At 38.6% G+C, this 12,390-nt stretch overlaps 1 protein-coding gene across 2 annotated transcripts in view; it reads left to right on the forward strand.

Moving 5' to 3' along the window:
* Positions 1–12,390, forward strand: part of SNX25 (sorting nexin 25) — a 236,394-nt gene that overhangs the window by 79,631 nt on the left and 144,373 nt on the right. Inside the window, exon 3 of one of the 2 annotated variants that reach the window (XM_056802960.1) lies at positions 5,614–5,830. The exons of the other annotated variant lie outside the window; for it this stretch is intronic. Coding sequence (XP_056658938.1) covers positions 5,614–5,830 — 217 coding nt within the window. The remainder of the gene's footprint in view (positions 1–5,613; positions 5,831–12,390) is intronic. 2 annotated transcript variants of the gene reach the window in all.

The raw sequence follows: 12,390 nt of genomic DNA on the forward strand, positions 1-12,390 counted from the left end.
GCATAGAAGCTTTTGGATACTCATTTGTCATCAGTACTAAGTTCATAAAATTTTCTGAGGCTCCTGAGTCAACTGCATCTAGGACATACCTCCTCATTTTTGTTGAATAAATAGATTTGATGCTTTCCTGAGGCAGCTGGAGTTCAGTGGTTAAGTATATTGATCCTGGAGTCAGGGAAGTCTGAGGTCAAATTCAGCCTCAGATACTTCATAGCCTTGTGACCATGGGAAAGTCCTCTTAATCTCTATATGCCTAGGAGGTAGCTAGTGGCTCAGGGATAGATTGCTGAGTTTGGAGTTCAAATGTGGCCTCAGATACTTCCTAGCTGTATGATCCTGGGCAAGTCATTTGACCTTTGATTATCTAGCAAAATGATCCACTGGAAGGAAGAAATGGCAAATCTTTACCAAGACAACCCCAAGGATAGTTATGGCCCCTGGGATCACAAAGAGTTGGACCCAATGGAACAACAAAGGGCAAGAAATCTGCTTTCTGAGAAGTAAATTAAGCCTTATAGTTGGCTTTACTTGAATTTCCTTCTATTTATGTCTCTGAGCTTTTGTGTGTTGTTTCCTTGGTTTGTTTTGTTTTGTCCAGCATCAACAGTTCATCAAGTATTCTTATACTCAGATACTCAAAAAGATTTGTGATCTCATTGATTTGAGCATTCTCTTCATAGAGGGAGAGGTAGCAAACATTTAAAAGTACCTACTGTTTGCTGGGCACTGTGCTCAGTGCTTTAAAATATTGTCTTATTTGATCCTCAAAACAACCCTGGGAAGCAGGTATTATCGTTAGTCTCATTTTACAGTTGAGGAAACTGAGACAACAGAGACTTAAGTGACTTGTGCAGGATCACAAGCTAGTGTTTGAAACTGGATTTGAAATCAGATCTTTCTGACTCTAGACCCAGCTCTCTATTCACTGTTTTTCACAACCCATCCTTGCCTTCCTTCATGAGCCTCTTACCCATATAAGTTCATCACAGAAAGTCTACTAAGCCTGGACCCATAAATATTCCTACATTTCCCCAAATTCCTTCTATATGGTGTGGTAAAGGCATGGGGAGAAACTGAGAGAACTTATAAACCAAGATGCAAGAAAATGGAGACCTGTCAATCAAAAGAAGGAGTTTCCAAAATGGAATGTTCCCAGGAGTTGGTAGTTTGAGCTGACAGGGGGAGGGGACTAAGAGTCACTCTCTCTCCTTGGAGGTTGGAAAACCTGGCTGAAAGACCCTGGTGGGGCTGACTTGGTTTTTGGGGTTTTCTCTGGCTTTGGTCAGTTGAAATTGACAAGAAGGAAAAACTTGGCTTTTGAGTTGGTGGTCTATATGAGAGTTGAGCTGGCCAGGAGAAACTGAGAGACTTTGAACTTTGTTTCTCTCTGGGGTTGAAGCTGAGAAAGAAGACAAGCCAGGCTGATTTTGTGAAGATGAAGAATGATGATTTTGAACTGCTGTTGTCCTCCATCTCCCTAACTGTCTTATAGTCACAGTTTGTGACTGGAATACTTCCTCAAACCCTCCTAAAATTATCCTTGTAGTTTAGGGAAATCCTCATCTCTCTCGCCTCAGTTTCCCATCCTGTTATCATAATAAACCCCTTACCTGAGAAAGAAACCTAGAGTATTTTATAGTTCACTCAGGGAGGAGGGAAGAATTGGGAGAAGGGTGGCAGGAGAAAGAGGGTTGGAGAAGGGAGAGCGTGAAAGGGAGGAGGAGGTTATAAAGATATACTAATTCATCAGCCATCAACAGGGATCAGTAGGCAGACCTCAGAGTACTCTCCAGAGCAGTCCCCTGTGTACCAGCATCTCTGTGTGGCAGCATCCCCCAGCATTTCTCATTTCTATCTCCATTACAAATAAGCAGCCTCAGGTCCCCTGTAGCAGCTTTCTCTAGTCAAAAGCCAGAGAACAGCAGTCATTGCAGAAGAAACAGTCTCTCCTCAGTTTACTTTCTCTATTTCAACAAGTAGTAGTTTCCAGTCAGCTTACCACTAATATTTCAATGGTTTAGTTTACAGCCCAATAATATTTCATGATGTAAATCACAATTTGATTGTCTATTCCCGAGTCAATATGCACATACGTATCTTCCTTACAATTCTATTTTGGGAATATGAAGTAGGCAGGCCATGGGACAGACAATGAGATAACACTAATCCAGGGGAGAATGAGGGACCTTGCAGTGCCCTTATCTGTGGTTGCAAATAGACTAGCTGTAAGAATAGACTTTAAAAGGTAAATTATTACAAACTCCTCACTTTAATAACTGTGGATAAGTCATTAAGCTTTCTGTGCCTCAGTTTATTCATTTGTAAAAGTGAAGAGGAAATTGAAGTAATACAGGGAGGAAATGGAAGCATGGAGAAGTTTAATGGCTTACTCCAAGTCACACAGCCATTAAGTAGCAGATCTGAAATTTGAACCTGCATTTCCTGGTGGGTTGGGAAAGTGCTGGAAAGGTCCATTAGGCTGGCTATGATCTGAGATGGGAGTTGAGGTGCTTCTCTTCTCAGTGTGAGAAGATTAGTATCATTGGACTGATTCATTCCAAATAGGTATGTGTAAACAACTCTTCCAAAAATGAATCTACCAGAACAAGTAGATTTCATGCCAGAAACAGAAGGAAGTGATTTGTTGTTGACACTTTCCCAAGCTGAAGCCCACTGATCTACTGGCTAATCATCTGGGTTCTGGGGAGGAGGCTGATAAAAGTCTTCTCAAGGTCTCAATAGGGACTGGGATCCATGAGGCATTGGCTTAATCTCTGGGGAATCCTGGTGGACAAAAAGCCATAAACAACTTATTGTGCCAAGAACCCTACGAAGGTTCCATTTGCCTGGAGAAAAAATCTGAGGCCCTCAGATGCCACCTGGGTTCTTATGCCACCCTTCCAAGGACTGTCTCATCCAGAAATTTGTGTCTTTCCATATTTTCCATGCTTCCTGTAGGATGGTTAGTTGTTTGAATGTATAAGCTAATGATTGCCACACCTCTGATCTCTGGAGCGTCCTGCTAGAGGGCAGGTAGAGCTGCTATGGCCATAGTAAGCCTTCTGTCTAGAGTTGGAACAATAAATGTGATGTGATAATGTAGAGCAGTAATGCAAAGCCAGTAATTAGGGAAACTCCTGGACAGGTGAATAGTGAGGCAAGCCTGGAGACAGATGAGAAAACAGCATCTAAAAGTCAGACCAGTCCATTATTAAATAGTCTGAAGTCTACCAATATCCAGCCAATGGCCACGAGGCTATGGCTAAGGTGAGAAGATTGGCCAGTTGCCAAGGAAATCTATTCAAGATTAGTGAATGAACTCTCTGGCTGAACTCCATCTGCTTTCCTGAGTATGTGAGGCAGGGGAAATGATCTCTAAAAACCAACTTGATAGTTTTGAACAAGGATCCTCCCTTCTTCTTTCCCCCACCTCCTTCCAGTAACCTCTCCCCCTACCTGTGTTGGACCCTATCCAGGCTCTGTTCATTGACAAGGTGAGCAGGGAACCTGACAGTTGTCCCAGTGGTACCTCTTCTTCACCCCATGGGATCCTCAGAGCACAGGAGGCTCAGTGACAGACATTGCTGACCTTGTTCAAATTAGTGTTGGGTTTAGGAAAATCTCAGTTCCCTTTTATGGTATGAGCTCTGAGAAGGTACATTTGGGACAGGCAGACAGCAACATTCACAGAATTCTGAATTACAAAGTTTTATTCATCATAGTTTCCTTTTCAGTGACTTCAATCAGTCCCTGGTGTCCCATAACTCCTTGGGCTAGAATACTAACCCAGATGGTTTATCATGTGCTTCATGCAGAAGTATGCCTAGATGTATTCTTGAGCCTTGACAGAATTACATACTTGAATCTTCAATCTTTTCACTCTTCCATTCCCTCCTGGTTTGCTCACCCACAGCTTCTTGGGTCAGCTACCAATAAAGCTGGTAGCCTTCAGAAGACAGCTTTTGGCATTGCCTTCAAATCCGATTTAAAATCCTACTCCCCACAGGAAACCTTTCCTCATCTCCCTGAATCTGAATGCCTTCCCTCTGCTGATCCTATCCAATTTAGCCTGCATATGTCTTATTTATACAGTTATTTGCCTGTTGTTTCCCCCATTCTATTGTGAATTCCTTGAGAATGAGGATTGCTATTTACTTTTCTTTGTATCTCCAGCACTTAGCACAATGCCTGGCACATAGAAGGTGCTTAATAAATGTTTGTTAATTGACTGACTGACTGATACTCTAGCAGAAAAGTTGACCAGAAACAGTGAGAAAGATATGAGGAAGTGGGGATCTGTTACCAGATTCAGTGTTATCCAAAGTCTGTGGTCTCTCCCAACTGCATCCCTCCTTAGGCAAGTCATACAGTATTGTAGCTAGAAGGGATTCATACCTGCATATGGCGCATTGTGTTAAGTTATTGTTTAAAAGGGCTAATCATACTGCTGTGTGACCCCACTGGGCTCAAGTAGCCCTGCCATGGCCACTGTAAGCCTTTTGCTGGAGCTGAAATAATAAATGTGATGAGGTAATTCCTAATTATTTTTGCCTTATAGCCTTTTTTCATTCTGTTTCCTCATCTATAAAATGAGGATATTAATAATACCTAGCTCCTTGGATTGTTGTGAGGATCGAATGAGATAATATCTTTAAAGCACTTAGCCCAGTGTCAAACACATAGTAGGCACCATATAATTACCAGCAATTTATTATTATCATTATCATGATGATTATAATGCAGTTGAAAAGGTGTAGAACTTAGAATCACTCACCTAGATTCATATCTCATCAATTCTTCTGCTTGCTAACTATGTAGCCTTGGGCGAGTGGCTTAGCCTCTCTGGGCTCCATTTCTCTCATTTGTAAAATAAGAAAATTACACAAGATGCCCTCCAAGGTTCCTTTCAGCTCTAAATCTATGAGCCCATGATCCTACAATCCAAATCCTTCATTTCCGAGACAGAGAAACCAAGGCTTAAAGTGAAGGGACTTCCCTAAAGCCATAGATGTGCTTCTGAGAGACCTTAGATCTCTTGACTTCCATTGCACCACAGATTTTCCCAATTCCTTTTATTTTCAAAGACTTGCTAGGGAACAACTTGGGTTCTTCCTCAGTATAGCTTTAGACCAGGGATTCTTAACCTGGGATTTTATATAAATATAAATATCAAAATACAAAATATAAAACAATATATATTATAAATATATAATGTAATATATAAATAAATATGAATACAATATAAAAATAAATATAAAATGTAAAAAAATAAAAAATATGTCTCATTATAATTGGCTTCTCTTGTATGGATTTTATTCGGCACATTTTTTTAAAAAAGTACTCTGAGGTCTGTTGAAAATTGTTATTATGTGCAATTGGGAAAATACTTTTAAAAATATTCTGAGAAGGGGTCCATGGCTTCACCAGGTTGCCTATGCACATTGGAGAAAAAGGTGAAGGATCATTGCTTTAGACTATCTCTGTGTTGTAAGCAGTGGATGTTCCATAGGAGATGACGGGACTCTTCTAGAAATGGTCATTATGATTCTACTGTGTCTGTATTGCCTTTGTCATCTATGTTTCATTTGTGACTCTTTATTTTTCCTTTGGTAGTGTTTGACTACAGTTATAGAGATTACATTCTGTCCTGGTATGGGAACCTCAGCAGAGATGAGGGGCAACTTTACCACCTGCTCTCAGAAGATTTCTGGGAAGTCGCCAAACAGCTGCGCCACAGATTGAGTCATGTGGATGTGGTGAAAGTTGTATGTAGTGATGTTGTCAAGACTTTGCTCACCCATTTCTGTGACCTCAAAGCTGCCCATGCCAGGTAATACCTTTGGGCTGGGGGAAAATATAATAACAGGGTTTTTGTTTTTTGTTTGTTCTTGTTGGGTTGGGAGCCAAAAGTTCCAATAGGTCATATGGCCTCTCATCTTTAGGAATTACATAGCTGAATTCCTTGGCGACCTTAAATTAATATATATCAGTCTTTTAAAGCGATTTCCTTGTCACAGTTCAGAATAAGAATGCATGTTGGGCTGGGGGTGGGAGAACCATTTTATGATGGTTCTCACAGTTAATTTTTAAAAATGGGTTGTGTTCAATAGCAGATGCCTTTCACATGAAAATATTCTCAGTACTATAGTTACTTATCAAGGAAAAAATCCATTTTTACAACTATCGAGCATTGTTGGACGCTTTGCAATTTTTAGTCAAATATAGTTCGTGTTTCTTCTTATAGACTACTGTATTAAGAACTGCTCAGCATTATAGCACCATGAAAACTAATTTAGAGAAACAGTGTTATATTTAGAAATGGTATTGGAATGTGAGAATGTAAAAAAAATAGCAAGAACCACTGTTTGGGCACATTGTAAAAAATTAGTTCTTTGCTAGTGTAACATCGAGAGCTTCTTTGGGTAGCTTTATGTCTCCATGTATGAATGTGCATTTTGAAGAAGGGAGCTTAATCTATCCCACTTACTATGGAGTTCATTCCTTCTTGGGTCTACTGCCAGTGTTTTCTACATATCAGAGTTTCTTGGACTTTTGCTTGTTGAGAAGATTTTGCTCCCTTATATGCAGGAGCACTGTAGAGACAATGGAAGGTCTCAGGAGGTGCTGTCCAGGAACAATGTAGTTTGTAACCTAGAGAGAAGACTGCATCTAGGGGACACATGAATCCTGGCATATAGGGTTAGCCACCCAAGAAATGTGGTTGTTCAACTATGAAGTAGCCTCACCCGGATCTCCCTTACTTTCCCTTCTTTGTGAAAAACCAGCTTCCAAAGGAGTGATGTAGTTCAGTCATTCAAGAACAGCAGGCTAAGATGTCTAGTTCTACCTGTCTACTTTTATGAACTTTACCGGCAGTTAGCCAGCTTTGGAATGGCACAGAGGTTAGTGCAGGCTCCAGGGCTAATAATACTATTGCTTGCTTCCCCCACAGTTGGGCTCTCCTGGCTTCAATTTAATCTAAGAAACATTCACTAAACTCCCATCACTAGCAGAACAGTGTCCTAGATACTGGCTGGGGATGATGCCAAGTTGTGATAGGCAGTATAATTAATGATGGGATTAGTAGGGGCTCATCCCACGGGGACAGATAACTGTTTTACAAAGCAATATAAAAATGTCCCAAGAATGTGGAAAACAGTGTTCTGAAGTATGATGCTAAGAGGAAAAGGTTGTTCCTAAGTTCAAGGTCTCAGGAAGGCTTCACAGAGAAAAGAAATTAGCATTTGAGTTGTTTTAAAGGATGAATAAAAATGTAATAGGCAAAGGATAACAGTTTGTAATTTGGTGAAATTGAACATTATGGATTTGTAGTCAGAGAACTATTCGAGGTCTATTTCTGTAATTATTCCACTCATGTAACTTGGACAAGTCATTAAAATTTTCAGGACCATAATTTCTTCATTTGTAAAATAAAGTTTGGGGATACAAAGTGGTACAGTGGAAAGGGCAATGAGTCATGGGTCTTGAGTTCAAATTCTGTCTTTGTTACTTATCACCTGTGTGACCATGGGGAAGTCACTTAATCTCTCTGGGCCTCAGTTTCTTAATCTATAAAATGAGAAGTATTGGACTAAGATGACCTCTAAGGTCTCTTCTAGTTGTAGACCTATGATCCTATAATCTTTATGGCACTGTGACTAGATGATTTCTAATATTCTTTCTCGTTCTAAATCTTTGCTACAATATAGAGCTCTGTGCATGGATTACAGTCACAGTTGGCCTTAGAATCATGAAGGCTCATCTTTATGAGTTCAAATCTGGTCTCAGACACTCACTAGCTGTGTGACTCTGGGCAAGTCACTTTACTCTGTTGGTCCCAGTTTTTTTCATCTGTAAAATGAGCTGCAGAAGGAAATGGCAACCAATCTAGTATCTGGACCCAAATGGAGTCATCAAGAGTTGGACATGATTAAAAATTATTGAAAAACAACAATTGCTCACATGTTTTAAGTTCTTTGATGTCATTAATCTCCCTGTAAGGGTAGGAAGTGTATTACTTTTCTTATTTTACAAATGAGGAAGCCAGGGTTCAGAGAAATTAAATCACGTAGTTAGGAAAGAGTTAGGATTTGAACCCAGCTTTCCTGACTCCAATTCATTGTTCTTTTTCAACTACACTATGCTGCTTATGAGAGGTCAGAATTTAAAAAATTTCTAAAATTTTAATGTGAACCAATCACAAATTTATAGACTTTTCCAGTATGTGTGTAATTAACTGACAATTTTATGATAATTAGAGAATGAACTTTGTTAAGTATATCTGAAGCAATTTGGTAAATGTTTTGCTTTGGCTCTTGATACATAACTACTTTTTTATTGATGAATCTGGCAAAATAATTCAGTGTAATTTTTTTTCTTTTCTTTTGGTTTCCATGGATTTTCAATTTGTAAAATGACTTTCAATTCGTTGTATTGCCAAGAAGTTTCATAAGCTTCTAAAGGGCATGGCACCTAGCATAGTGCATAGTGTGACTTAATAAACATTGCCTGCCAGTTGAATTGGCTTCCCGCAGGGCTGTTTTTCAGGTGTTCCAGGTACAGAGTGGGCCATGGAAATCCTTTTGGTGGTGTTTGCTCACTCACTCCCACTCAGAGGCATCCTACACAGACATGTGGTCCAACCCACTCATTTCAGATATGAAAAAGCTTTACTATTTGATATATTTTCAGGAAAAAAAACTTTATGGTTCTGTTGCCTTTGGAGCAGTGAAGTAAAGAGAAATGGAAGTTGAACAAATTAACCATTTTCTCCCTCATTCATTGAACTCCTGAGTCTTTTCCTCTAGAAATGAGAAGACTTTTTTTTTCTTTTTGAAAATCAAGACCATCCTGTACTGATTACTTGTCTGGTTATATGCATTCCAGCTGCATCATCTGGAGCAAATACTATTTGTCCAATTATTGTTAGAAGTCATCAATGCAAAGGGACGATATCTTGTGGGATTTTGAGATACTCAATTAATTTCCATTTTTGAAATGATTTTTCAACTTCCATTAGTAACATTTTCCAGTGCCCCATGGAGGTGTGGAGGTGACTGTGAGTAGTGGAGTGCAACCTTTCACATATTCTCCAAAACTCAAAATGCTTCTATTATCTGAGGACTGGCTTAGCTGAGGTTGGCTGAGTCTCATCACCAGAAGGTTAACCACCAGGTTTGGTCACAATAACTCAGGAAACCATCTGTTAAGACACAGCCGCATTATGACCTGCCTTAGTGGGAATAATACTCAACTTGATAAGATTATGTCTTTGGAAGGAAAAAGTACTCCTATCAACCTATAGCTTCAAATCTAAAATATAATTAATTGATTTTTAGCATTTAAGAATGCTCAAAATATATGGAGAAAAAGGAGATAAAATCTTTATAGGCTAAGAAGATGTTAAAATGTCTGTTAGAATATCAAAGAAGCACATAAAGAAATCAATATAATGTAGTAAGATCAAAGTATAAGATAAATCCACAAAAAACCCTTGGCATTTCTGTGAGAAAAAAACCCCAAGAAATGGATAAAGAGAAATCTAGTTTGACAAAAATGACAAAATGTACCAAACAACAATAATATCTAGTATTTGTATGGTGCTTCCTATGTGCCAGGCACTATGCTAAGTACTTTACAATTATTATCTCATTTGATCCTCACGCACAACAACCCTGGGAGGTAGATTCCATTAGTATTATCCTCATTTTATAATTGAGGAAACTGAGACAAACAGAGGTAAAATGACTTATCCAGAATCACCCAGCCAGTAAGTATCTGAGACTGTATTTAAATTCAGGTCTTTTTGACTCCACTACTAGCACTTAATCTACAAAGCCAATGAGCTGCTTCATCTAAATGTTTAGATGAATCCATTAAAATAACTTAGAGTACAAAATAACTTTACTAGAAATAAAAGAAAAACTGAATAATGGAGAAATATCAATGCACAAGAATATTTTAGCCAATATACAATGTCTTCTGAGACCAATTATTCTATTGATTTAATGCAATATCAATCAGAAAGTTACAGGGCAGATAGCAAGTTGTTTGCCCAGGATCTAGTTTCCCTGTGAGTGATTGTATGAGATTTCAAGTAGGATCTAGGGCAGTTCATAGATATAGTGGGTTGGATGAATTTACATTCACTCACTCACACCAATCAGGAGAGGTCAGCCCCAGGACAGAGGTCTGACTTCCAAAGTTGAGTGGAATGTGGAAACAAAGGGAGCTCTCTGGATGGTCAGTAGGGAGGTTTAGCGTTCCAGGTAGGGAAAAGAGGGCAGATGGAAAGATGCTCAGGTTAAGCCCTCATGTCCTGGCACTTAAGGATGAGCTATGAATGTGCTGTTCTCAAAAAGAAGAGACACAATTATCATTAGCCACCTGAAAAATGTTTACGCTAATTAATAATCAGAGGAATCCAAATAAAAACAACTTGAAGATTCTACTTTGTGCCCATTAAATTGTCAAAGATGGTTAATAATAGCATCCCATGTTTGGTAGGTCTATGAAGAAACAGGCGCTGTTGAGAGAAGGGGCTATAAATTGAGGCATTTTTTTGGATAGCAGCATAGCAAGGTGCAGGAGCTTCTAACTTAGAAGCTTAGAATCTAAGCTGTTTTACAAACTTTGACCTAGTTGTTCTCCTACTATACTCTAAGTATGTTATTGAAAGAAAAAGACCTAGCTTGATAAATATTCATACCAATAGTGTTGATGTTAACAAGCAATTTGAGACACATTCATGTGTCCACCAATTAGAGGAATAGCTGAATAAATTATGACATGTAAACATTACAGACTATCATTGTTCTATACAAAAATTAAAAGTAGGAAGACTTCAAAGAAATATGGAAAATATATTTGAAATGAAGCAAAATTAAGGAAGCAGAATTAAAGCAATACATACTCTCACCCCAACAATGTAAAAAATTATTGAACTAGTAGCAACAAAATCTGGGGAAAACATATACAATCAGGAGATATGGAAATAAGTATAAAGTTAATCATGTCAATATATGCCTTTTAAAAACAACTTACCAATAATAAAGTTTATGGAGTTCATGTTCCATTTTTTTATCTTTATGCTTTTCAATATTGGTTTTTGTTGAAAGTTACCAAATTTAAAACCAAAGGATATAAAAGGGAGGGAAAACACGAGGTAATAGTAGTGATGCTAACAGAAATAGGAACACAAAGAGGTGGAATGGTTTAGGAAGGAAAGTGAAGAGTTAAGTTTTTCGAATGTCATTTATTGCCCAATGTTTCAGTTATTCAAGGCTTTCTTGGTAAAAACAGTAGAATAGTTTGCCATTTCCTTCTCCAGCTTATTTTTCAGTTGAGGAAATGGAGATGTCCAGGGTCACCCAGTTAGTATGTGTCTGAGGCCAGATTTGAACTCATGAAGAAGAGTTTTCCTGTCTTCAGATCTATGCATATGGTGCTACCCAGCTCAAGTATTGTGTATCTTGAGTTTGAATTGCTGGCAGAAGGGCCAGATCTCTAGAGGTCTTTTGACAATGATCAGAAATGTGAGTGGGGAGCTAAGGAAGCAGATTAGGATTGGAGAGAGATCTCTGGGAATCATACATAGAGAGAGAAGAACTGAAGATATGGGAGTGATGGCATTACTAAAGGAAAAAAATGTAGAATTAAGAGAAAGAAATCCAGAGCCCAGCCTTGGCGACTGCCCAAATATTTGTGGGAAAAGAGGACAGAGAAGTAGGTGTCATGTCCCCAAAACTAAGGTAGCAGAGAATATCAAGAAGTCTTCCTTCTATAAGGACTGACTGAGAAAAGTCTTTGAATTTAGTAATTAAGCAAAGTCATTAGTAGTCTTTGAGATAATATTTCAATATAGTGTTGGGAAGGGATGTCAGATTGCAGAGGGTTTAAAGAGTGAGTGGTTGGTTAGAGATGATCTTCTATATTCTTCTTGGTGCTTTTAATGTTTCTTGTGAAAAAATGAGGCCAAACATCAGTGTTAAGAAAGAAGCAAGAATACTTAAAAGGAAAAAAAAGGAAAATCTAATCAAAGTAAAGCCTTTCTCCCTCACCCAGGATTTTCCTGCAGTTATCAAGGTGATTTTGAGTAGCAGAAAGTTAATCTATATTCCTACAATCTTTCTCCTGATCATTGTAGATCTAGGATTGGTCTTAGGATTGTAGGATTTCAGGCTGGGAAGAGGGGAGACTTTAAAGAATATCTTATTTAACACCCTATTTTAAAGGTGAAAACACTGAGGTCCCAATTAGGGGTATAATTTGCCCAAGGTTAGGCAGAGATAGTAAGTAGTGGAACAAGGATTTGGATCCAGAAAATCTGAAAATCCAGAATCCCATGCTTATATGCCACATTGTCTCAAAGATTGAGATATTTGAGGCTAA

This window comes from Monodelphis domestica, chromosome 6 (assembly GCF_027887165.1).
Source record: "Monodelphis domestica isolate mMonDom1 chromosome 6, mMonDom1.pri, whole genome shotgun sequence".
NCBI classification, from domain to species: domain Eukaryota; kingdom Metazoa; phylum Chordata; class Mammalia; order Didelphimorphia; family Didelphidae; genus Monodelphis; species Monodelphis domestica.